A 27,190-nucleotide genomic window follows, 5' to 3' on the forward strand; every position below is an offset into this window, starting at 1 on the left:
CCTGCTCCTGGGCTTCCCCTCTCCCCAGGCTGTGTACTCAACGTCTTGTGGCTTCTAGCCATAGAACCATTTTGGATGATTAGGGTCAGGGCAGTTGGCTTCCCTTGGCTAGTGCAAGATTTCTGCATTAATGTTCTATACTGAAGAATGAAATCACTGGGAACTGGCCCCCTTCCCAGTACTGAATTTCACCCACAAATGCACCCACTGTTAAACTGTAAGCTAACTGTCTTGCTTCCTGCAAGCAAGAAATATTTGTACAATATGCACTATCTATTTATTAGAGAGTCTAAGCTCTACACAGTTTTAACTATATCTATAGAAATAGTAAATGGTATTAAAAGCAATCATTCAATCACTATACAAGCAGTAAAAATTTTAGCTTATATACTGAAAGGATGCATAGAAAAGCATGTATTTTACTAAGTAATTCTTCAAGAATTATATCTAGTACTGTTCATTTTATTACAAGAATTACTTGCCATTGATTTAAATGGCGCCAGAGAAGCATCAGGATATTAAAAAAAAAAAAAAAAAAGACATTTCAGTTTCAAACAATGAGAAGGGGGAACGTTTAAAATATACAATATCTAGGAATGTATATAGGAATGTTAAAAGAAAACTACAAACCTCAATAAATGGTTCTAATTGCATCTGGATGCTTTTCTCAAAGCCTCCAAACATGCTGTTTGAATACTTGCTCAGTTTGGTATCTTACATTGCATTATTTTGGAGTTTTAAATCTATGACATGTATACTTCTAATACTCTTATTTAGTGTGAACCACTGCAATTCTAGCAACAGTTACAACTACACTTACTTAGTGATTCTTTTTGTATTATATATGTTGCTAAAATAAAATGCTTTGGACCAAAGAACAAGTTGTCTCCTTAGCATGAAAATTATGCCTATAAAGTATGGCATGTGAATATGAGATTGTAACATAATTTGTAACACCTTTTTTTACTATATAAGCTTAATACACATTTGACTGTAAATTTATTGAATACATCAAATAAATGTATCTCTTTAAAAGTAATTTATTAATTCATTATTTTGTATAAATAACACAAATTTCTGTGGCTAAATCATAGAATTTGAGACTGTTTGAAGAAGTTAGCATCAGCTGCATACATACTTTAAAGTCTGTGAACCCTACCATTCTCTTTTTTCTGTACTCTTATAGCACATATATTACAATAATAATGGCCAGAGGCTGGACACAACAGCTGTTGGTTTCTGGTACTCATGTAAGTAGCTGATGTTTTTGAAGTTTGGTAGTTATTTTGTTTTGTTTTGTTTTTTTAAGAGACATTTTTAAGTAAAATTCAAGGTCTTGTGACCTGGAGTAGGATATCACAGAATCAGGAATCTAATCTACAGTAAGATGATGAACAAATAATTTAAAGTAAGTCTGTGGAAGAACCAATAGAATTTTTTAAATCCCACTAGGCACCTGCCTTATCAAGCCTGCCTTAAACTTTGCTCTCATTTTAGGATGAACTTCACCCCCCACCCCAAAAGGGCAGAATATGCTCACACTGTTAAATCCTAGAACAGAGTATAAATGGGATTTAAGCAGTACACCATTTTGTATTGCCGCCTCTGAGCAAAAGTGAGCTTCAGGCTTAGGAATTCCAGTAGTGCTATATTCACACAGCAGGGTACTGTGGGACTTCAACTTCAGATGAAATGTGTTGCAAAATTGGAAAGTACAGAGGAAGGGCTTGGCACAGTAACACTGCCAGCAAGCTCTGTGGTTTGCTGATATCCAGGTCTGCGGCCTTCATCTCCATTTAGCAGTAAAAGGAAATTATGATAATGAAGAGTGACCGATTGCTGAAGTGGATCAACCTTAACAAGAAGATATTGGACTCTGGTGTGCTCCTGCCTGCAGGATGATCTCATGATTTGACAACATCCAGACCACATTACTAAGTGTTATGCGGTCAGCTGTGTTTTGCTGAGGCAATCCCATGGGCACTAATCTACAGGCACACTTTAATCAGTCAGTCAAAGGTTTTATGATGTAACAAATTTTGTCTTTGCCTCGTTAAAGGGAAGCAAGGTATGTTGTCCTACATCTGCTTTGACAGTGTTCCAAACCTGTTTAGTTATTTTGAAGAGCTCGGCTTTTCAGTGCTTCTTTCTTCCACATACTTTTCTCAAACAGATTTCCAAATCTAAGTAAATAGGCATGGACTAGTATCCTGTTTCTCACTATTGCTATTCAAAGAACCCCCTTTCCTAAACTGGGGTCTGAATGGAAGGCTGAAAATGGAATTTTTTTTTTTGAATGGGACCGGAAATTTCCATGACAGCTGGAAGTGGGATTCAGGCCTGAAATCCTGTGTTTTGCAATGGATGTGGATATTTCAGAACAATCTTTGACTATTAAACTGGAAAAGTTGACTTGAGCTCAAACCCTTTTTCTTTTAGAAAGAAAAAAAAAAAAGGGCAAGAGAAAAAAAATAGAGATAAGGAATTTGGCATTTAAGAACATCCTAATACAGAACTTATTATGGTAAAGGAGCCAGTAAAACTGTGGTAACAGAAGTTACTGTGCTTTTTAAAACTGCAGCTGAACAAAGACTGAACCCAAGGAAATTAACTGGAACTTGATGCAGCTTGTCAACAAGAGCCTTCTCACTGCATTCCTTTCAAATTCCTGCTGTTCTTACTCTTAAGCAACTGAAATTATTTTAGTGAATTGAACAATAATTATCTCATTGAGTTTGAAGAGCCATAAAAAGACATATATATTCACATGCACAAGGTGACTGACATTGATCGTGTGAATACATACAAAGAATTTTAATCTCTTTCAACAGTATATTGCAAGCATCATTTCATGTATTATCCAATACACAACACTACATTTGACAGTAGACATGCCTTCAAAATGAGAACTGCCAAATGCTTGGAAATACTTGCCTTTCTGGTGGTTTCATCTGGCCAGGAAAACAGAACATAGCTTCTAAAATTACTTCTGGTTTATTGCAAAAGCCCTACTTTTTAAAGAGATTGCTTTAGAAATGCAATTTATTTACCATTGGGTTTTCCCATTATAGTTTTTTGTATGGTATTGGAGGGTGTATCATAGGTATATTAAATACTGTCAAATCATTCTTAATACCCCTACATGTTTTCTACTTGCCAGCTTACAGGAATCACTTCCAAAGGTTACAAAAACCTCAAAAGCACTTCTTTTTGCACTCCATACAATTCAGGTCACCTCCCCAAGGCCTGCTCAAATCCTGCTTATTTCTCACCAGCAAAAGGAGAAAGAGGAACACATCATTTTAAGGCTAAAATAAAACAGATTTCTTCCAAAACAACACTGTAAAGCCTTCTTTACAGGCAGAAAGGATACAAACACCTGTGTTTCCTTCTTAAGTCAGGTGCAAGTCTTATCCTCCATTTAACAGATGTTGCAAACCAATGATTTCAGACTCAAAATTTTATGAATTGTGAGTTTATTCCATCCACTTAACCTCATCACATGGAAACCATTTATAGTGCTGCTACCTCGCAATCCAGAGTGCACTGAGGCATTCTAAATTTAGCTTCCAGAGCTAACTGAACACTAAAACCATTTCATAACAGTACCAAACACGCCTCTCTTAGATTAGTGCTTTACTTGATAATACATTGTATTTAGAGCTTCCTTTTCTGGATAGCAGTAACAGCGTGGCTACCTTCTGTGGTAATTGCCCACCCCACTGTCTCCGCATGGTGAAGTGATAGCAGGTTCCTGGCTGCCTAACTTAGCCATACCACCCACAGCTACCATATGTTCCACATTGCAGGTTAATAAGAATGGTTTTTCACCTTTCCCTCCCAGAAACAAATGTCAGCATGGCTTAGAGCCATAAGCTCTTTATTTAATATTGAAGCAAAACAATACTAACTTGACCCTAGTGCCAAAACTTGACAAAGTATCCTGAGTACAAAGTTCTACTCTATTTCATTTTAATTAGTGTCCTTTGCAATTAGACAAATGATGAAAAGCACATGGGGACTGCCAAGATGAATCAAGGACATCTGGTAATTTTAACATTTCAACATGAAACAGGGTAGGTATTACTCTCAGATACTCTTCTGTGCTGCTTGAAACAACTAAAAAAACAATTAACAAAAATTTAAGAAAAAGGCTATCTAAATGCTTTTGAATCTTTTCTTGGATAGCCTTAATTGCTGTTTGTCATACAACATGATTCTGATACATCTTGTTGAATTAGCTGTTACTTCCCTAAGATATTGTTATAATAAGAATTTTTAGAATTGAGATCATATTACACTAAGATTATCTGGATTACAGTTTCTTAGAAACTCCAACTGCCTCTGAACTACTAGTGAAAAACAACTAATCATGAACTTAAAACTGCTTTTTTGATACTTGCATTGATATGCATTCTCTTGAGGCTTGTGACTCACTGATGATGCAGTACACACAAACCTAAAAAAATAAAAAGAAAATCCAGCAATGACATCATCAGCTGCAACTGTTGGCTATCTCTTCAAGAAGAACTGCAATGTTTTTTACCCCTCAAACCCACCTGGCATTCTTAAATAAATGAATGTTTAATTGAAAATATATAAATGGTATACTGAAAAAAAAAATACTTAAGAGATTCTTTCAGGAGAAGCTATGCAATTTTCTGTTGCTCTAACAGCTTTTGGCTGTGAAAGACTAAGACTAACTGTGACAATCACATTTTTAACTCTCTGGGCTTTTACATATTCACAAGATTGCAATATGATCAGTCAATGCAGTTGCCGGAAATATTCTAAAATTAGTTTGGCTCTGAGATAACAATTCACCAGACAGAAGACAGATTTACAGCAGCACCTGACATGCAGAGGTAATTACTACAATGCAGAGAACAACAGGTTTCAGCAAGCTACTGTCCTTGTTACAATCCATTAAAATTTGAGAATATTTTTGCATATGAGGCTTCTGATTTGGCCATTTTTCAGGGTATATCTGACATTAAGGATATCGTTCCCTCCCATGTGTACAAGCTATTTTAAATGTGTGGCAATTATACCTGTTCATTGTTGGTATTTATGGACCTGATAGCTCTGAAAATAGCTTTTCAGCAGCAATTAATAAAATGCCTTTCACAAATGAAAGACGTTTATTAGACAGCAGTAGAATATCAACTACAGTTTGTCTCCCACTGACTGGCTATAACTTTCAAGTTTCATTCGGTGTAACACCTTCAGCTACTTATGAACTCCCCTTTGCCAGAACATCGAATGTATAGCTATCATATAATGTATCATTGATGAATCCATGTGGCTATTCATATGCCGATCCAGAACGTAGCTAAGTGTCAGAAGTTTTGTTGTGAAGTGTTGGAAATCGGTAAGTACGACCCCAAAGCTCCCCTTCCCGGGAGCGAGAGGAGTATTTTAAAAGGGAAGGGTTGAGGAGCTGGGGGGTTCACAGCCCCACCGCCGCGGCACCGAGAGCGGGGAGCTCAGCCTGGGCCCCGCACCGACCCACCCTCGGTGCGGGGCAGCCCGGGGCCGCACACGCTACACCACAGGCTTTCCAGAGAGGACGTTTTTGCTGAAATACTGTATGTTTAATCGCCAGTTTTCCCTCACGCTAACGCACTCTGATTTCAAAACCATTCCTCAGAGACTCTGCCTGGCAGCCAGCCCGAGACTGCCGGCTCGGCGGGGCAGCGATGTCCCCACACCATGAGGTGAGGCCGAGCCGAGCCGCCCCCGGTCCCGCTTACCCTCCGGCCCCGTCCTGGCAGCGAGCGGGAGCCCGCGGAGGCGACTCCGGCGCCGGAAACGATGAGCGCAGGGAAATCCTGAGGCAGAGATTAGGTAATAGGGAATGTGCTCTCAGGTTTCCTTCGGGTTCCTGTGAGGAACCTACGCGTCTGGCTGCCTTCGCATGACTCATCACATCGGCGCGGCTGTCAGCGCGCCTGCCCTCCACCTGCCTCCCCCCGACCTCTCTCCGCCCGCTTGGCCTCTTTGCCTTCCCTTTCCCCTCCCGCCGCCGGCCGAGCCTCCCCCTCAGGCCGCGGCTCGGACCCCCCGGTTCCCTCAGTGTGGGCCGCGTTCCCGCCGCTGAGGCGCGCGCCCCCTCCTTCTCCCCCCTCCTCCAGTGGCGTGCGCGCCCCCGCGGGTCCGGCTCGGGAGCGCGCGCGCAGGCGGGCGGGCGGGAGGAGGCTGCCGGCGGCGGCGGGCAGGGAGCTCTCTGCGGGCGCAGTGCTGATCCGCCGGCGGGCGGCCGGGAATGCGAAGCAATGGCCGCGGGCGGCTCGGGCAGCAGCAGCGGCGGCGGCAGCGCGGAGGAGAAGAGCTACCGCCGCTTCCTCGAGCTGTTCTTGGGCGAGTTCCGCGGGCCCTTCGGGGCAGAGCCGGCGCCTGCTCCCCCCCCTGCTGCCGACGCCGCGGCCGCCGCTGACGAGGACCCCGGGGCAGAGGGAGAAGCGGGAACGACCGCTGAGGCGGAGGAGGGCGAGAGCGACGCCGCCGACCCTCAGCCGCCCGCCCCGCCGCCGCCTCCCCCGCCGCTGCCCCCGCTGTCCCGGCCACTCTCGGAGTACATCACGGAGGAAGAGGTGGAGGGCGAGTGCCTGGACCTCTGTCTGCAGCAGCTCTACAAGTAGTGAGTGCCGGGCTGAGGGGAGGGCGTCAGGGTGAGAGGCTGAGGGGAGCCTCCTGTGTGGGGCCGAGGGACCCTCCGTGTGGGGGAGAGGCGGGAGGGGGCTGAGGGAATCCCTCCTCTGTGGGGGCAATCTCCAGTGTGGGGCTGAGGGCAACCCCCGCTCCGTGTGTGGGCAGGGCGTGGGGCGGTGGAGCCCCCCCCCCATGCTGGCGGGCGAGGGCAGGGTGTGGGGCTGAGGGAGACCGTCCTGCTGGGGGGCGAGGGCAGGGCGCTTGGGGAGGGGACAGTCCCCCAGGCAAGGAGTTAAGGACTTCGGTGGTGCTGAGTTGCTCGGGATCAAATCGTCCTGCTCTGTCCTGTTACCCCCTGCCCAAAACACGCCTCTGCTCCCTGCCCCCCTCCTTCCCTCTCGCCGGGACAGGGAGCGAAGAGGCAAAGGGAATAGACCTGGGAGAGCCACGGGTATCCATCTGGAGAGCAGCTTGCTTGGGGAGAGAGAGCGATGGGGGAAATGTCTCACGCTCTGGTGCCAAAGCAGGAGGGGGGTTTGCCTGTGGTTGATCGTACTGAGGCTTGAAATTGAAATGTTCCCTGCATGAGGGTTTGTAAATGGGGAAACCTCTGCCAAGAAAGAAGGAAGGGGGGAGAACAAGGGGCAAAGAGAGACAGTTCTCCTCCTTTCCCCCTCAAAAAAAAAAAAAAAACCAAAAAAAACACCCACATCGAGAAAACCACAGCATGTATTTACAGACCAGGGAGAAAAGAGGAGTAGAAAGCCTAAGACGACAGCTATCCATAATCATGGGGCTCTTTCTACTGTCAGCTGGGGAAAGCCAGCTCTACTCTGTTTTGTACGGAGGCAGTTTCCAGATCTGTGCTTTCTAAAGGCTGGTGCATAAAGAGGAAACAGATGGGATCTATTCCCAGTGTGAAAAGTCTGTGGACTGAAACCCAAAGATCAGTTAGTTACCAGTGCCTTGTATTGTGCTCAGCTTTGGCTTTGAAGGCTTGAAATAGAAATGGTTGTTAGCAGTGTTTCTTTAGGAACCTTTTTAAACTGATGCCACAGGAGGAGACAAATGAACCTGTGAAAATATGCACAGCGCACCGGGGAGCTTTCTGCCATTGAGCTGATAATTGTAATGAGAGGTGTTACTCAGTCACAAAAATAAATAAATAAATAACCAGGTTTTACAACTGCATGGTCTGTTTCTATTCAATTCTCATCTGCCCTCTGCGTTTGGGGACGATAGGGACAACACAATGATAGCTGCAGAGGACAAAGCTCTCCTGCTTACACATGCTCACCCTGCCACCTTTGGAAAGTCTTTCTCTGGAATACAGCAGCATGTTCATAGGATGTGCTAGAGAGGAGAGAGACAAGTCCCTTCTATGTATTTGGAATGTCTTTTGTTTTAAAAAAAAAGGACTTGTGAAATCAAAAGTCAGATTAATTTAAATAAAGTTTTAGACATAAAGAAGAATATTTTAAAGTATTATGTAGAGTGTATCTATGAAATTATTTTGAACTTGAATTCCCCCCAACCCCTTCTCTCTCTGCATGTCCCCATACCCCAGGACAGGCAGACTTGGATCCCCCAGTTTAAGGCCCATATTCATGGATGAAATTATTAGGGGGGGAAAAAAAAAGACATTTTGACAGGATTCTTTATACAGGGATATCTCTTGCCAGGTTGTGGGTTTGGTTGGTTTTTTCCTTCAGCCTTTGTATAAATCTTTTGATGGCTACTGAATGGAGCATCTCCTTGGCTTTGTTTGTGGTGAAATCAATGCAGACTTCCTTCTATAGGCACCTACAATTATGAAGCAAAAAGCAATATCTGCCTCAAAATTAAGGGAGCAGGGGATCATGTTATAAGAAAATTATTTTCTAAAGGCTTAAATATTTTGACAATGTATAGAAAATGCATTTTCAAATAGTAAATTAGTATCTTTTAACTGAAGATTGATAGACATTGATTTATATCTGTCTAGTTAAAATGTAATTCTTTAAAATATTTTAAAATATTATAAGCCAAATCTAATAACTTTTAATACAGAGACCAAAACTGGAATAGCTTTTTCTTGAGTGGTGGTGGAATCTGAGGTAAGTGCAAGCATGCAAAAGTGTTCTTCAGGTAAAATATTGTATTTTTAGTACACTCCAGTCACCAGAGAAGCTTAAAACTGTCATAAGATTATAAACCAGGCAAAAGTAGAATGTCTTCCCCCTTAACCACTAAGGGTTTGACTGGTCAGATGATCCCAGAGATGGGGAAACTTCATGCATATGAGTAAAGCTACTCTCGTGCCAAATGGTTATGATAGTGTTTAAAAAAAAACAAAAAAAACCCCCACACATGAAAACTCATGTGAAGGGGAATATTTTATAGGTATGTCATTAGCAAGAAAGACTATATTGTGAAAGGCATGTTTTCTGTAACTGTAACTATATATTAATCAAATGACTGGTTTGCATTATATGTAGCATGTGGATAAAATCCATTACTGTGAGAAATCCAACAGCTGTTTTTCAGCTATTTTAAGCACACAGCTTTAGTTCTTTTTGAGAGAAGTAAGACCATCTCAGAAATGAGAACATATTGCCAATCATGAAAAAAGATAATAGTTTTCTGCCACTGTGTAGATCAGTATCAAAGAGTTCCTATTTATGAGATTTTCCTGCTATTTTCCGGAAGACTCATATTCCCCTTTGAGATTTCCAGTTCCTGGTTTCTTTCTAGAGACAGCATATGCTTGGAAAATTAGATTAATGTAATTTTTATATCTGTCTAAATGCCACAAAATGTGTACTGTGTGTTTTCTTAGTGATCCTCAACAGAATGAAACATCTGATCAATAGGAGGTATGTCAGATGAAGAAAATAATCAAAAAAGAATAACATTTGAGGAATTGCATTAGAACATTGGCTGACAGCTTGAAAGTTCATTTTGTGATTATCTTCTATAACATCTTATTCAAGAGAAGGCTATATAATTTAAATAGTTTCTATGCAGAAACAAATATACTAAGGACTTAATCTTACATCTATTAAATATGAGACCCCACTGATACAGGACTAGACCTCATTTCTGACTTATTGTAAAGGAAGAAGTTACTAACTTGATGTAATAAAGTTATATATGTTGCTCTGTTCTTTTCCTCTTCCTACTGATACTTTTATTAAATCTAACATATTGGAAAAGCTGGTTCTTGAGAAGACGTTTGAAAAACTAATCAACAAAGGTGTGGTTGCTACGAGAGGAGAGAGTCAGGCTGTGTTAAATAGCACACCCTTAGAAGTTATGCTACTAGGAAGAACAAATTTATCTTGCTGTTACTTTTTTTTTTTCCCCCTGTACAAATGAAATAATTTGAAAAATTCCATTGTATATTGTTCTTGCTTTTCCTTTTCTCTCTCTCCCCCCGCCCCCCAAGCTTTGGTGGGAACAGATATAGTTGGTGTGATTTGTAGGTTCAGGTTTACTTTCAGTGATTCTGATGGTGCAATATTTTGCTTTTAAATATTCATTTAGAAACATCTTTAGCAAGCTTAGAAATTAGGCCTATTTCTCCAATGTTGATATTTGCAAAAGACTGTAAGTAAAGTTAAAATAAAATTTAATGTTATGTCACATTAAGTGCTTAACTAAGGCACCGATGACAAAATGGTTATTTGGAGGACTGCAAAAATCTTGCTCTGACTCAGAACATAAAAAGAAAAACTTGTGATCATTGCCTTTTTAGATTTCTGCACAGAATACTATGCAACATTCACAGAATATCATAGATCCCAAGTTTAGGATTAAAAAGTGCAATACTTGGAAGTGAGATTTATTTTAAAATTACTCCTGTCTTTATTTTAAAGAGAGAAAATATTTTTACTTAGGTGTAAGTGTTCCCCACAGTCTTGCTATGAAAAATCAAGCAAGGCAATGTAGACTCAACCTTTTAACTTTGGAATTATGTAAAATGTGGACAGTAAATAAAAGTGGAGTTCTTGCCCCTCAACTTGCAATTTTAAGCTAAAGAGGAAGAACTTTTCATGGTAATTTTATGTGAGCTGAAATCTTTTTTTATAAAGTTCTTAACTTGAAAACAATGTTCTGTCTGTCTCCATCACTGATGAGTGAAGAGACTGTATCCTCTTCCTTTAAAAAGCATATGTACATGTTTTTAACTTGCTTGCTTAACCCCTATCATATGAAAGCTGGCATTATTGTCACTATCTGTAAGTCGAAATTCATATATTATGCTAGATTGGCTTTTTTAACATCATATTAAATAGCCCGTGATGTTTTACTCTTTTATTATTTATCTTTTATCACCTATTCTGTTGATTGCAATCTAAAAGCCCTTTTAGGAAATATAATTAACTATTTGCCATCTCTAATATTAATCATAAGGACCGACCAAAAAGAAATACCATCCTTTTTAAGATGGTACTTGTTTCATCTTCTTTTGTGAAGTTTTACAATGGAAATTATGATAATGTTGGCCTGTGTTCACAATAAAGAACTGGAATAGATATTGACTGCACATGTTTGGGGAATTTTCTAATGGTTAACGAGGAGGTTTGACAAACAGAGACCGTTAAATTTCCCACCCCCAGTTCTGTTGATGATTTTGTTCTGCACCTTAGCTTGTTCCTGGGTATGATGGTGTCATGGGCTGAGGGAGGGGAAAGGGAGGTGAAGCTGGTTGTAGTTGTGTTAATGTCTCACTGGAGCCCCCTCTGCAATTAGGAATCTCTTCCTGAGGGTAGTTGTTGAGCTGGCCGCTGCCAGCCATGTGCTACAGAGCGAGCAACAATGGCCTGGAGTCCCAGACACTCAGCGGTGAGCACCAAGCTCTGCTACTGAGGTGTAGAGCTGTGTGGGTATGGCTGCTGATGCTGACATCCTCAGACCCAAAGGATTTTGGTCCTAGAAATCCTGGTGCTTCTCTGTAGAGAAATTCTAAAGCATCTGATAGAAGTGTATGCAGAAAGTTGAGAGAACTTCAGTATTGTTACTACTCTTTAGAAGAACCTACTATGAAATTCAACCCATATATTGGATGATGGTGATGTCATAGCATACAGAGATGGGCACGTTTCATACACTTTAGACTGGAAATCATGATAATCTGCAAATAGGTGGTATTTAGTGATAATCATCTTCAAAACACAACTAATGGTCTACACAGTGAGAGATTCTTTATGTTGCTTTTAAGGCATCTTCAGTTCATGCTCCCACGCTTTTAAAAATACTGAATCAGATCAGATATTTTGATACTCCTTTTAAAAATAGAGTATTGGCTAAAATGAGCTATTTAAATTGCAGATTTTTTTGTAATGGTTAACATGTATGGTGACATTTCAAAACTTATTAATTTATGATTAAAAGGATGCTGAGTTTTTCAAGTGCAATGGTGACTATGCTTAGAAGTTGCTTTATATAGTATTGAAAAAATAATACTTAGTGAACAGATTATGGGAATATATTCATTCCAGTGCTTTTATTTCAATGCATGTTGCTAGTAGCACAACAATTAATTTGTTAGAAGCTTTTCACACCAAGATTTTTTTGACACAAGAATAAATTGCGTATATTCTACTACTCCTAGTGAAGCTGTTTGCTTTTGCATATGAACTGATTGAAGAATTAGACCTGTGCTAATGTGTTCTTTTTGGGGACCTTATATAACCACTGTGAAACTAGATTGAGTTATCAGTAAAGAATGTATATATGAATCTGTATAATAAATTTTATTCATAATATGTTACTTTTCATTTATAAGATACTCAAAAGCCTTTGACTAACTAAAATCTTATTGGCCATCTTGTGAATATACTTTTGGCTCTATCTTTTGGATGTCATGAGCATGTTAGACTTGAGTTTGTTAGTAATTCTACTTTTTTTTCATTAAACCCTCTGCATAGAATGTATTTATCCTTAAAATTCTTCATTGTAATTACCTTCAACAAAGGCAGAGTGTTTCTCCACCAGTACTTTGAAGAAATGATAGTCTACTTAGTTGTGATTCTTTTCACTAAAGATTTTTAAAAAATGTTTTTCTCGTTGTTAAGGTTAAACTTTTAGTTTGCTTTACAGTATGTTAGCAGAAGTTTCGATGCCTTGACTGTTCCGTCACTGGTGTATGCTCTCATTCAATTTTGTCGTCTTGCTAAATTGCTTACATGATCACATTAAAAGCAAAAGCAACAGGACATGTAGTACACAGATAATGAGAGTACTACTTATTCCTATATTTGTTATCAGTCTGAAATAATCTCTGGCTGTATTGCATAATTTTCTTTCTTTCTTCATGTTGTTTTGTGCATACTGGTTTTTGGTTTGTTTTCTCCTAGGAAGTATTCTCACTGACTATGAGATATAGGTGAAAAATGAGATGAAACGGAGTTAGGGCTTTAAAACATTAGATGTTCTTTGAACCATGCTGTAAGACTGTTTTATGCAATGCAATCATGATTACGTAATGCAAATGGTTATAAAAATAAATGTGTCCTGGACAATATGTATACCTTACATGTTAGTAACCTATGACATGCGACTAAACTGTAAATGGTCATTGCTACACATTGTAATGTAGGTTCTCATATTTGTTTTAGCTGAAATCAACCACTAAGCAAATAGTCTAGATTTTTGTTGTTATAACATATTAGTGATTAGATGAAATGAATGCAGATTGTGGACTTGTTTTACAGAAACATTTCTGCTGTGCCTTTGTACTTCATTAGGAAGAAACAACATTACCCACCTTTAATAAGACATTTTATAAAGAAGTAATCATCAGCCATAAATTAGAACTGCAAGGGAAATAGCTGCCCTTGGGTACTTCAATAATTAATACAGAAGTTAAACGAGTTAACTAGATTGCAGGATTACCTCAGTTCATGTTTATATCAGATGGAAAACAGCTAAAGGCAACTAATGATTGAGTAACTGAACCAACATTTTAAGCTGTAGTACTGCGCACCAGTTCTGAACTCTGCATGCAATCAGTTTAAAAGTTTGATATTGTTTGTTGGTAAAGCAGGATTAAAAAGTTGCCTGCTAAACTTTGATCATGGGAAAATGAGCTTGCACTCAGACAAGTTTAAATGGGGAAATATTTGCACTTTCTTGTAGCTGTAATTACAATAAAAGGAATATTTGATTAATTGGGTAAAATCGTGGGTAGCTCCTTAACATTAATTTTCTCAGAGGATATGATTTTGAAGCTATTTTTGCCCACCTTTTATGATTCAGTAAAGTCTGTTAAATTGTACATAACATTTTTTCAAGTTTAGTTTCTTTTGCTCTTCATTTACAATAAAGAATTTGAGTAGTTTCTCTCATTTGAGAATATGATTTTTTCATAGGCTCTGTACTGCCATCATGATGTAACTAAAAATAGAAGCAGAATATAAAAATAGGGCTTGGCATTTTAACTTCTTGGCACTGTCTCTAGGGCTGCTTCTTTCACCTCGGGCTATGACCTTCTTCCTGAGGTTCAAAAACCTGAAATGAATGTGGGAAGTTATTCCTCATTAGTGTTACAAACACTGTATTCTACATGTTATATTAATTAGTTTCTAGAATTATTCTTTTTCTGTTTCTTAACAGAGAAAATATTAGGTAACTAAGATTTGGTTTTCTGTGTATACTATCTTTACATGTAATGAGTTTTAGCTCAATTAGGCATTGCTTGATTATTTTTTAAAATTATATGATAGTGTTGACAAAGCTCATAATACAATCTTTTTTAATAAGGTATTTGGTTTATTAGTTTATAATGGATCACCTGAAAATGAGTGGAAACATTCAGTTCCTATTGGAACCTATGGGCCAGTTGAGGACAGTGGTAAACTATATAAAATTACTACCTGCATAAAAAGTAGGACTTTAATAAGCTAATATAAACGAATCGTACATACTTACATATACAGCATGATACATATTTTAAACTAAAGCTTTTACCAGCTTTTCTTATAAGTAGTATCATTCTGTTTAAGTAATCTAATCATTGTGTTTGAGGCAAATATGATAGAATGCATGTATTTATATATAAGGTCCCTATCTTAAAAGAGTTTATATTCTCAGTTTATATTCTTATTTTTCTTCTGAAAAGCTGTGTAAAAACCTATGTGTTGGGTAATGAAAGTCAGAAGCTCAATATTTCTCGAGATTACGAGGAACACTATTGTTTGGGGAACGGATATGCTTTCTGCTTGCAGAACACGGCTGCATTGGGTTGTTCTTAGTTCTGCTTTCTCACTGGAGTGTACTCCACAGAGAATGAGAGACGTATCTGTTATCAGATGAATTTAATCTCTCCTCCTTCTGGGACTCCAAACATTTCGTCAGATTTTACAAGAAAATGAATTGGTGCAAACCTTAACATTCAAATGTGAATTGGTGGTGAAAGTGCCCCCAATAGAAATGAGCAATGATATAAATTCTGTGCTGAACTACTAAGGTTAGTCTATGTTAACTTCAAATAAACATCTGTTAGAATAGTTAACAGGGATCTTGGATTTTTACTGAGTACATTAAACTTTTGACATATGGCAGAGATTACAAAGTGGTGCTTGTACATATGATTTCCCTGTGATGGTAAATGGTAGTAACTAATAGTAGTTTTGATGTGCTCAAAAAGAATGAAATTTTAGGTATATTCAAGTCTTAGATAACTAAAGAGAAAGTGAGGTATATTATCCATTTATGATATCTGATAGATCAGAAGAGAGAAAGAACTGCCCTTTGACCAAATACTGCACATCCTTTAAAAATAAAAGTGTGAGCTCTTTTCTCTTGCCTTTAACCTTTTAACTCAATGGTAGGAACTGTGTAACATCCACAAAAAGAATTGTATTCCATATAAACAGAGTTAGAGTTATCACTGTGTAACACTTGTGCAATTCCCATTGAAGTAAGTGGAGGAAAAAAAGATGCAGCTCCCAAGACAGTCTGGCTGGGGATGGATGCCCAGACTGCTTGGTTGGAGAGGAGAACTGAGCCTGTATTAAGCAATCTGATCCTCTTCCCCAGTGCATTGTTCATCTGAGAATGAATTTTAAGTGGTTTAAACTTTCCTCATTGGTGTTAACCTTTTTCAGTTTGACTGATTATGAATGACCCAAATGATCATATAGAATACTTAAAATCTTGCTAATTACATTGTATACTAATTTTAGAATAACATTTTTGGATATTGGATACTTTTGGTTTAGTACCTCACAAAACTGAGTTGGTGCAATTCACATTCACTTTTATAAGTGCTGATGCTGTTTATGACATACAACATGCGACAAGCCACAAAATTCTAAATCTAGCTCTGGGGATTAAAGAAAAAACAGGTTTTCCTATGAAATTACTAAGTATCCTAAAATATTTCCCCCCCAAAAAACACTTACAAATTCTCCCTATGTCTTGGGAGATGTGAGAAGACAGGTTTGTCAACAGGGAGTAAGAACACTAATTTTTAATTATATGGAATCAATGTGTATAGTAGAATACAATAAATCTGAAAAACACTTCTTAAATTCATCCTAACTAGTAGAAAATTTAATGCAGAAAGCAAAGCACTCTAAATATTTTTATTAAATTTGTTTGTAAAAGGTGTTCTTCTATTTCTATTAATGTAATTCTATGTTAAATAGATTTTTTTAAAAATTACAAAATATATAATTTATATATTACAATATATAATTTACTTAATAAAAACTAGTTTTGCATTAACATATTGAAAGCTATTGGGTTTAATTTATTGTCCTCTGAAAACTGATGAAGTAATGCAATTTCTGTTGCCATGCTATATCTGTGCATCTTAACAGGAATAAGCACAAATGTTGTAACAGCCCAAGAAATGTTATAGTAAGACATGTATGCTTATGTGTCTTGTCTGTCTGAGCTCATTTAAACACCAAATTTTGATCAGTCCCTTTATGAACAAAAATTATCTAGCCAGGCAAAAATTCAGAGTAAGAAGGGAGTTACAAGCTGTCTTGCAGTCTCATCCTCTTTATTGTGGAGTGGAGCAAAATATTAAATCTGGAAGTAATGCCTTGTGTGTGTGTGGGGGGGATTATTTTTTGGTTTTAATTCTGAGAAAATTGCCATCTGAAATAGAGATAACAAAAAACATCTGTTGAGGAAGTACAGAAAGAAAAAGGAAAGCACTTTGAGGAAGTTTGCTTTATATTTGTAAAGATATGAAAAACAGCTAATCAGGTAGCATGAAATGATAAAACAGAAAGAGGAAGAAAGAATTAAATAATATCACAACCTGAGTGACCCACCCATGTTCCCTCCATTCATTTCTTAGAGAATCGTTGTCAAGTTTGTGAAATGGGTCTGCAAAATAGAGAAACTCAGGAAAGTTTTTTATAGCCCCTGTTTTATTGTGGCAGACTTCCTAAGGTGAAAGCTGGTTATGCACTACTGTATTTATACTTGCTTCGACTTCATTGCAAGGTATTAGGGGCCATGCTGTTACTTTAAATTAGAGCAAGATCTGGTAGTTTCTTATGCTCTTGCTTTCATGGGGGTTTGCTATTAATATCTTGTTTCCAGTTGCAGATGCTTTTCAGGGAGCTGTTTTAGGCTTCGCTGAAAGGGGTTTTTTTGGTTTGGTGTTTTGTTGTTTTTTTTTTTTTTTTGAAAGACTGATAAAATAATTCAACTGTCTCTTTAGTGGTGAAAAAGGGAAGACACCATGCTGTTTTGCCTGTGGCCATCTAGTACATAGGAAACAAAACTTTCAGAGGTGTTAAATCATGAAAAAAACCTTTTTTAAAAAAGACTGGTTCTATGTGGGAGTAACCCCCCAAATTTCTATAGGCTCAGAATAAAAATAAATTAGGTTTGTTAAAATTAACAAGCAAATAATAGCATAAGATCATATAGCATTTTAAATACTATGTGCCAACAGATCGTTTTCCTCATTTTCCAATTTTGCCATAGCTTCACGTTATTCTGGTAGCCTTGTGGTGTATTCTGTGATGGGATCTGGTGGGATTTTGCACTGATAGGCATCTGTGAGTTGTGTTAGTACTTACAGGAGAATAAGGATTCAGAGAGTTTGCTAGAAAAAAAGATTGCTGCAAAATTAATCTTGTGAGGATAGTTAAGAAAACTGAACAGAGTAAATCAGAGAGATATTTTACTAGAAGCAGTACCAGAAAATTGTATCTAGGTAAAGTGTCTGTCTAGACTCTTGAAATACATTCTGCAGGAACTTGTATTTACTTTTTAGTTGTTCATTTTTGGTAACAAAACAATGTTATCCACTGGAGCAGTAGGGAATATGAGTTGCTAGTCTCACTTAGAGCAAGGTTAAGTGATATGATAAAAATGATTACAGTGAGAAGTCTAAAATAGCTACTCTCGTAGTAATACTGGTGGCAACAATAAACATGGAAAGTTTCAGGAAAATGCCAAGCAAGACAATGCGTATGGAGGTTAATTTGCATTTTCTGCATGTCAAGAGTTTCCAAGTTATGTCAAAGGAAGTTTGGGCTAAATAAAAAGGCACAGGATATGACCCTCAAAAATTTGCTACTTTTAAATCCAAGAATAAACTAACACATCCTGTAGTTTCATAAACCCTTATGTTTCAGAACTGCATTAATTAATTTACTGTATATTTATCCTTCTTTTTGAGGAAGATGATTTATTTTACTTTTCTGTTCTATGAATAAGGAAGGATAAATACATAAAACAGGGCAGAAGGTTGGAAGAAATTTATAGTAAAAAACCTTCAAACCCCAAGTCAGTCTTGATATAAAAGTAAACATTAAAAAATTCCTCTCCTCTTAAGAAAATCCTTTTCCTTCTTAAACTTTTCTCCTCACCCTTTGCCCCCACCCCCCACCCCCAAAAAGTTGTTATGTCTTTCTGTAGTTATAAAATACAATTATATTGTGCTGCTGCTACAAATAAAAATCCAGAGCTGGTAGTCTTGTTTGACATGTGCTTTTCTTGTGCTACTGTAATAATGAGGAGGGAAGAATATGCAAAAGAAAAGGTAAAGTAGATAATGCTGCCAGACCAAGTAAGCACAATTTAGCTCAAAACAATACAACTGATCTAAGTTTAAAATAATTGAGATAAACCCTTGGTATTGGTTTTGCTTCTGAAAAATGTACTTAGAAACATTTTTAACTTTTACTTCGCAATCTGAAATTTGAAAGTGCTTGCTTGTTTCAAACAGCTGGAGCTTGAAGAAAACACAAAATACTATGAAACTTGTCACGGAATTGCACAAGTTGGCATCAAGGGATAAAACTGCCCTTCAGAATTCTCCAGTGCTTCCTTTGGACCACACTTTCATCCTTTGTACAGATTTGGGGGTTATTTTTTTTTCCCTCATAAGAAAAGGTTAGGTGTGATATGCTGCAGCCAGTGATTGAGCCTGTGGTGTTACACATTTTGGGATGTTTCTGGGCTATTAGCCTGTCAGGTGAAACCTGGACCTTTTTCACATAAATAGAATGTGATGGAAACTTGTGATGTCTTTCAAAAGATTAAATGTCTAGCTGTAAAAAAGGCTGCTGAAATTTCACCACTGGTAGTTACACTATAAATACTTCCAGATTTTTTTTTTTTAATGAGTAAACATATAGGGTCTTCTAGACTGCTCTTGAGACTTTTTTTTTTTTAATCTGTGATAGCCAAACTCTTTAAACATTTATACTGAAATTGATGGGTCCTTTAAAGCTTCAAGAATTCCTCCAAGTCTAAGTAAAGTACTTCTCATCACTCACAAACCCTGAAAAACAGTTCTTCAAGGAGATAGGGGATAGGATCTGTAACAGACAAAATCTAAGTGGAGTTGTTTTCCAAACATATGTAGAGGTCACCGATTAAGAATAAAGGGACAGGATGAGAAAATGTAATAGACACTGTGTCAAAAGAAAATAAGTTAAAAAAATTGTGAGAGTGATGAGACCATGTGAAACATCAGATCAGCTAAAACACTATTAAGAGAAAATACTAGTGTGCTCACTTCTTTAGTCAGTTACCTGCTAACTTCCTACCTAATGGGCTGTGTTTAAACATCTGAGTAAAATGTTGATTGAACCTAATAACCTAAGCAGTTCCATTTAAAGTCTGGACAGCTGAAATCGATGAAAACTAAAGGTCTGGTGCCTCTTCTCCTTCTCCAAGGTGAAAAACTGTATATTCTTTTTGATTCCTCAATGAAAATGGCACATTTTTCCTGAACCATATTCGCTTATATATTCAATAATATAATTGTCAGAAGTAGCTGAATTGCAACAGCTTTAATGTTATTACTATGGATTTACAGAATTGTAATCTTTCTTAGGTTTTGCCTTCCTCTTCTATCAGTGTTGAATGTTTCTTCCATGACAAAAAAGTCTGGCAAGGTAAATAGGTGGTCCAGATGGTTTTGTTCAACCAATGTGCCTGTGTTCAAACCAGCTATAGATGGTTTTATACTTCCAACAGCAGTTTGAAAAGAAAGATAAATCTATCATTCTCAATCAGTTCCTCCTCATGTTATTTTAATGGTTTATAAACGGGAAATAAGAATTTATCATTGTCTAGAAGGCTCATAAGAAACAGAAGTACATTGACGTAGCAAGCTACCCAATAAACTGGTGTTAATGAACTTTGGTTGCTACTTGTTAGAGATTGCGAGGAGGACAGTGTACTTAGTTTCAAAGGTCAAAGACTGCAACTAATCTTCTAATTCCAGCCTCCAAAATACATCAAATTGGATGGAATTGGTAATTAGTGGATTTGTTCTTTCTGATATGTAAGAGGAATCAGTAATTAGTAAATCTGTTCTTTCTCGTATACAAGAGATCTGGTACTCTTGCTGCTAGCAGAATTTAAGTGTGGAGTCATATGTTGACTTACTATCAAAATAAGGAATCTGCAGCTATATTATTTGTAACTCCCCAAATTCCATGTTCCAGCCTACATACTTGGATATCCTGTAAAAGAAAGCATTTCACAAGTATTCCTTTGCTCCACAGATTCATCTGGTTTTTGTCCACTTGCTGGGTCCAAATAGAGTTTATGCATGCCTGTTGTGTGAATACAGTTAATTGTATGAGGATGATGCTACTCTTGGTATTTGCTTGCAAAGGTTAATTATTCATTTGTTGTAATTTTAATCTGAGAAAAACAAAAATATGTGCATGATAAGGCAATGTATTTTTAAAACAGCACTGGTAGCTCGATACATGGCTGATAAATTTTACTGTAACTTTTACTGTTGCTTTCTGTGCATAGTTACAAAACCATTACAGTACTATCCATGAAAACAGTAGAGACTACTAGTGTTAGTATGAGCAGAAAATACAAGCTGCTAGTCTCAGTGCAAGGTTAAGTGACATGATAAAGAAATTTTACAATGAGGTGTCTAAAATTGCTACCCTTATCGTAACACTGGTGGGAACAACAAACTGGGAAAGTTTCCGAAAAAATGGCACCATAGACAAAGCACTTTAGGAAGTGTTGCCCTTGATATCATGCTTGAAAATATCTTTCAGATTATTTTTTTTATTGAATGCCATGGCTCGGCCAATAGTTTGTGGAGATAAAATTAAGCACACAAATACACAGATCCTGTCTATGACAGATTTTACCTATACCCAAGAAAGTAAACAAGCTTGCCCATGCTCAGCAGTAAGATAAAATTAGTTCCCTTAGTTAAAAATAACATGCTTGTAAGCATACTAAACAAGATAACATCAGTTAATTGATATGTTTGTGTGTGTATATGTAAGTTCTTGTGCTGATTTGGTTTGTTCAGAATTAGGCAAGCAGGAAAATTCTGAGAAAGAATAAAATTTTCCTCTAGGTCATATTTCAGAGAATGCTGCATGAATGTAAGTAAACCTTACGTGCTCTCCGTTGATTTATATCACTGGAGCATGCAAGAGGGAGTGAAGAGCCAGGGGTGATTTCTCAGTCAGGAGCTAGGCCTTAACACCTGCAGGGAATAGACTTCTCTCAATGAAGTCCATCAGGCACCTTATTGAAAGCCTGCTTACGTAAAAAGGTAGCTATATAGTGATAGTATATAGTTAAAAGCTGGTTTGACTGCATATGACTCTAAACCCATTTCCAGTTTTTACTGGGCGCTTCAACTTTGCCAGATTTGCTCCTGCAATAACTCTCTGAGCCGTCCCTCTTTCTGAAAAATATCTAAGCTTAAAGAAACAAATCTGGATGGTATATAATCCTCAATAGCCACATTGAATATGAATTCTTCCTATTGGTTATCTCTCTACTTGCTTGCATAAGTTTAATTCAAGCCCGATTGATCACAATTAAGGGTTAAAATTAGAAAGTGACTTTCATTAGCTCAAGGTGCTGCAGTAGGTTGTACTCGCTTTCTGTTAGTGAACTTGACAATCAGGTTGTTAGAATCCAAAAGTGCAGCAGGAGGACTGTATCCCAATATCTTAATGTGACAGCTACCAAGGGAATTACTTTTTGAAGTAGAAGAAGGGAAACTGGAAACATTGAGGGGGTGGATGCAGACAGATATGACAGGATTCTAAGAATCTGGGATTCCTGACGGCGTAGGCCTTCAGAGACCACCCACTGAGCTTTGGCAGGTAATAATCTAGGAAATTATAATACACTTATTTTAAATGAATCTGTTGAGGTGTTTGATCTGAGATCTTCATTACACATACAGGAATGCTTTTACTGCTAGAGCTCTGTTATTTTACCAACTTCGTATTGAAGACAAGAAGAGATTTCAGAATGGATTTTGTAATGATGTAGCATCCAGTTGAGTAAAAAGTATGACCAAATTCTACAGAAGCTAGCATCATGATATCCCTATAAAAGAAGAAAGTTCAATCAACTTAGATCTGCTTCTACTGAATGGTAACTGGCATGTGTCCTTATACTCTGCATGTGTGTGCCTATGTGGGTAATTATATTGTAAAAATCTGGCATGCAGAAGAATCATTGTGACTAAAGATCTAAGATTCAATCCCCCCCCAACTGCAACGTTTCTACAGAAACTTCTTTCAACAGAGTAACTGTGCAAATGATGGAAAATACTGTTTGTAAACATTTAAAATAAGGTGTTTGTGTTGTACTACATAGCCTCATTCCTTTTTCACAAAGCCACCAGACAGATTTTCGTCTTAGAGCTAACCAGATTAAGCATTCTGGCTAGATCTCTCTATGCTATTACAGAAGCATTCCATCTTCGCCCCGTCCCAGCCCCATCATGGCTGATCAGTTATTTTGAATCTGGAATATAAAGCAGTATGTATGTAATTGGGGAAAGAAATGGAATATATTTATTGGTGGCAAGGGAGTTAAGCCTCTAGTGGGGCAAATGGCAGCGTGCATAATGAGGTTCACAGCATAAGATTTAGTAGTGTTGCAAAGGAATTCCTGTCAGAGCGTGGCTCTGGTAGGACTTATCAAAGAGTACGTGCTACTTATCTATCTTTGGCAGAGAATTCTAACTCCGTTTAACTGTCAGCACATCTATAATCCTTGCAAGTCTGGAACTGTTGATAGAGTGCCAAATATCTTGGATTATGTATTGTTAGAAAGAGTAAGATCTGAGATTGTAGTATCAAACAAAGAAAATGTAGCTATTTAAGGAAATAATACTGAGCTTTTAATATGGCATAACATAAACCCAGATTTTTAAAATTTTTCTTCATTTGGTAACATGAGCCAATTCAGTATGGTATTGGACATAAGAGAGAGAGAAAGAATTTGGGGATTACAGCTACCTATCTACTGATAGATAACATAGACAAAACTAGCAATTTTTTTGGTCATTTTTGCATGATGGAAGTCTTAATATGCACACTGTTGCAATGTTCTGGTCAATTAGTACCTTTGTGGCATTATGAACATGGTATTAAAATACATTGGAGATGAGACAATGCTATAGCATTCAGCAATGAAAAAATAACATCAAATAGGACAAAACAGCCTAGTGCTGAATGGTGTAATCAGCAAGTAGGCTATTTTAATTCTAATTCTCCATAAATCAACATCTGTCTGCTTGCTATTTTATCTTTAAAAGCATACACACAGAGACACATGCATACACAGGCTCTGTAAATAAATATATTTTAATTTAGGGCAGATAGAGACTGTTGTTTTTCTCTTAAAACTGTCCTGTGTTAATTCTCAGAACAATTTCTGCCAACTGCAGTATCAGTTTTCCTGATGGCATCTTCTCAATGCAAATAATTCTAGCAGAGAAAGGGGTTAGCTCAGGGGTTCTTTCAGTTTCTGGTCATTGTCCCTGCGCCCCCTTCCCCAGTCAGCGCTCATCCGAAATTGCATACGGCTGGTAATTCTACTGATGATTTATGTGGTAGTGGCAGTTGCACATGAAGAACCAGACCAATGCCATGAATTCATGTCATCTCAATTCCTTGCCAAATGAGTAGATGGTCATCACTTTTGTCTCTCTTGAACAGCTGCCATTAAGTTTTTACATTCTTGCTGTGAAGACCACAGCACCTTATATCCCAACCTGTCTGTTAAGAAGAACATTTGAAGCAGATGAATAATTCTTGTCCCCTATCCAAAACAAACAAAAGAACTCTTGACATTTTTTTTCTTCGCCCATAAAGCCCTTGGGCAAATAACTCCTACGAGCCTATGTTTTTCTTCATTTCCTTTTCAACTCAAGGGCAATAGCAGTTAAATCTAGTAAAATAAATGTTGATTGATGAAGTTTATTCATCATGCCATGCTAATGAGGCATCATAAATATATTTTTGAATGTGTAAAATCCATTGGGGATAATTGCTACAGTTGGATAAAAGATGCAGTGTCTTCCTGATTCGCTTGTCTTGGAGTCAGGAACTAGCTGGGCAAGTTACTGTTGATTCAGATTTTTTTCCACCTGCAATGTTGCAAATAGATTCTTTTTCAAAATTCTCCAGAGAAGAAATGTGACAAAGCAAGCCTGTCTGGTTTTTGAGTTTATCCCCAGAGATACAATGAAATGGTGGAATCGGATCCAGAATTTCAAGAAGTAAAATAAATTAATGTTTCCATTTCTCTTCTGCTGACATACTTTGTTTGCAGGATCTTGGCTGAGAGTACTTTTGTGGCTCATCAGTGTCCTTGTTTCATTTACCCGTGTTTGCCACAGAAGTGGTTTCTGTTCTCAAGAAAAGGAAAGGGATTACCTGTGTATATTGTACTGTGTATTGATAAAAAAACAGTCATCTTGATCTATGCATAATGTGCAAGTCTTCAGTTAGTGGTTAGAAAATGTCTGCCAGCATTTAGAAATGCTTGTCATAATACAGGGACTTAAAAAGGCAATTGGTAGGCTGGAATTCCTTTCACATGGGCTGCTCGTTTGCATTTTAACTACTTACTTCCTCATTAGTCCAAGAAATGCAGGTCAAAGAACCTGGTCAAAATCTGGTCATTTTGCTTCTGTTCATCTCCAGGAAATTTGGGTGGAATGAGTGAATATGGCCTCTCTGTTAATTATCAATATTAACTGAATGCAAGGAGAAGCAAATTAACCTTTGCTTGCAAAAATACCTCACTACAGTGCATATGTATTAAATCAGTGAAAGATTTGTTATTCGTGTTGATATCTTACTGTGTTTTGCAAAGTTCAAGAGAATAATATTTTAACATCATATTCCTTTGGGTATGATGATTGTACTAGTTAAAATTTCCTGTAAATTGAAATGTTACTTCTAAGGTCATTGTTCTTTATGCATACGAAGGGAAAGAACATGATGCATTTGTAAGGGAAAAGAGCATTGCTATGGAAAATGTCAGCATAAATTGCTCCTCTCGTGTATACAGAGTTTCTGATGTCAAAGGTAAATGTTCTGGTATTAAATGCCTTAGAATTTCTTTAGCTATAGTAAATGTTCTCAGACTCAGCTGTTGTTGTCTGAATATCTTGTCTGATTTGGTACTCAGTTATGAGAACCTGACACTAATATTTATCATGAACAGGAAAGCCAGGAGCAAAACCAGTGCAAGTGGCAACAGCCTGACTTGCGAGAGAAAATTTTCTTGCTGTCCTTCTTCCTCCATTGAGGTTTTAAATTACATTTTGTCTTGGGAAGCATGCAGATGTCATTCTAACCCAGGCATAGTATGTACAATTTGGTGCAATAAATTAAAACTTGTAATAAATCTAAGTGCTTTGAACCTAGTTTTGTGATGGGATATGACTATGAAACTGACATTTACGCTGTAACTGTGGTAAGTTATCAGTACGATGACTGCACTAGTTTGGCCTTGCCACCATAAATGAGCTGCGCTCCATAGCATTGCCCTGACCAGAAAAGGCCCTACAGCATCTCACCCGGGTATTGTGACTTGGGTTCATGAGAGCTGCAGGCTGAACACATCGAACTGGAGCCTGAGCCGACAGCAATGTTAGAGGCTGTTAGAATGGAGGCTCTGCTCTGTCTTGAGTCCAACCGCAGCCCACGCAATATGACTGATGACGTTAGATGACATGCAGATTAAACCAGCAATTCATGTGAGGGGATGAGCACAGAGGAGGGAAGCTACATCTCAGGGCGTGTGCTTTAAGAGTGCAGGAGTATGGCTGAGAAAATCTTTTGCAAAGTCTGTGTTTCCCTTTTGCTTGCTATCTTGCCTCCAAAGGGGTTACCACAGGGTTTTTTTGTGCTTCTTTTGAAAACGCTAAGCAAGGAGTGTTAATGATATTTTTATGATCTATTAAGCTCTGAAAACATTCTTTGGATTTTTATATATATCTGTCAGTATTTCAGGTTTAAACATTAGCTCCTGGACCCAAAACCATATTTCTGCAAAATTCCTATTAGCGTTTTTGAGCCACTTAATATTTGTTTTTGTTTTCCAAAGTATAAAATAGGGGTAATTTTGGCAACCTCAGAGATGATATAGATATTATTTAATATACATCAATTGTGTGTTGTTGAGTCTTAAGAATGTGAAACATAAACAGTGCATAACAGTATTTGTTGGGAGAACTGCAAACTAATTTATAAATCCTCCGAAATATCTACATATATATAACACTGTTCATTATTGTCTTAAAAATATGTAGGAAGAAGGGTGTTGCCTAGTAAAATGTGTTGGGGAAAAGGCTGAATTTTGGATTTGCCTTGTGAAGGTGTGCAAGAGCATACAGCATATCCACTAGATTGCTGTTCTTTCACAAGTGTGTTTCAGTGACTTTTTTAAACAATATAAACTCTTAATTGTTCCTCAAAGAGCAGCTGTTCCATTCCTTTGATCATTTTTCTTGCCCTTTTCTGTACTTTTTCTTGTTCCTCTCTGCATGTATGCACTGGGAGGGAGAAGGTGTAAGGGGAGAAACCCAGACTGAGACTCAAATCAGAGATAGTATTTAGGTTGCATGCACACTCAGGGTTTATAAAGTAGTATAACAATGTTCCTGTTTCTAATAATTACTACCATTCCGTTTGCTTTATTTTCTTTAGTGAAGAGTAAGCTGGCTTTTTAATAGAGCTATTTATTATAACTTACAAGATGTTTCTCCCAAGCGGTACTAGTCAGTTCAGAGCCCACTGTTTTTTATGTGAATTCAGGATGG

The 27,190-nt window shown here is 37.8% G+C and overlaps 1 protein-coding gene across 1 annotated transcript in view; it reads left to right on the top strand.

The window, feature by feature from the left end:
* The first annotated feature begins 6,146 nt into the window (after nucleotides 1-6,146).
* The window catches only part of PPM1E (protein phosphatase, Mg2+/Mn2+ dependent 1E), a 69,174-nt gene continuing 48,130 nt past the window's right edge, over nucleotides 6,147-27,190 (top strand). Inside the window, exon 1 of the mRNA XM_054847685.1 lies at nucleotides 6,147-6,640. Coding sequence (XP_054703660.1) covers nucleotides 6,276-6,640 — 365 coding nt within the window. The 5' untranslated portion in view covers nucleotides 6,147-6,275. The remainder of the gene's footprint in view (nucleotides 6,641-27,190) is intronic.

This window comes from Grus americana, chromosome 19 (assembly GCF_028858705.1).
Source record: "Grus americana isolate bGruAme1 chromosome 19, bGruAme1.mat, whole genome shotgun sequence".
NCBI lineage: Eukaryota > Metazoa > Chordata > Aves > Gruiformes > Gruidae > Grus > Grus americana.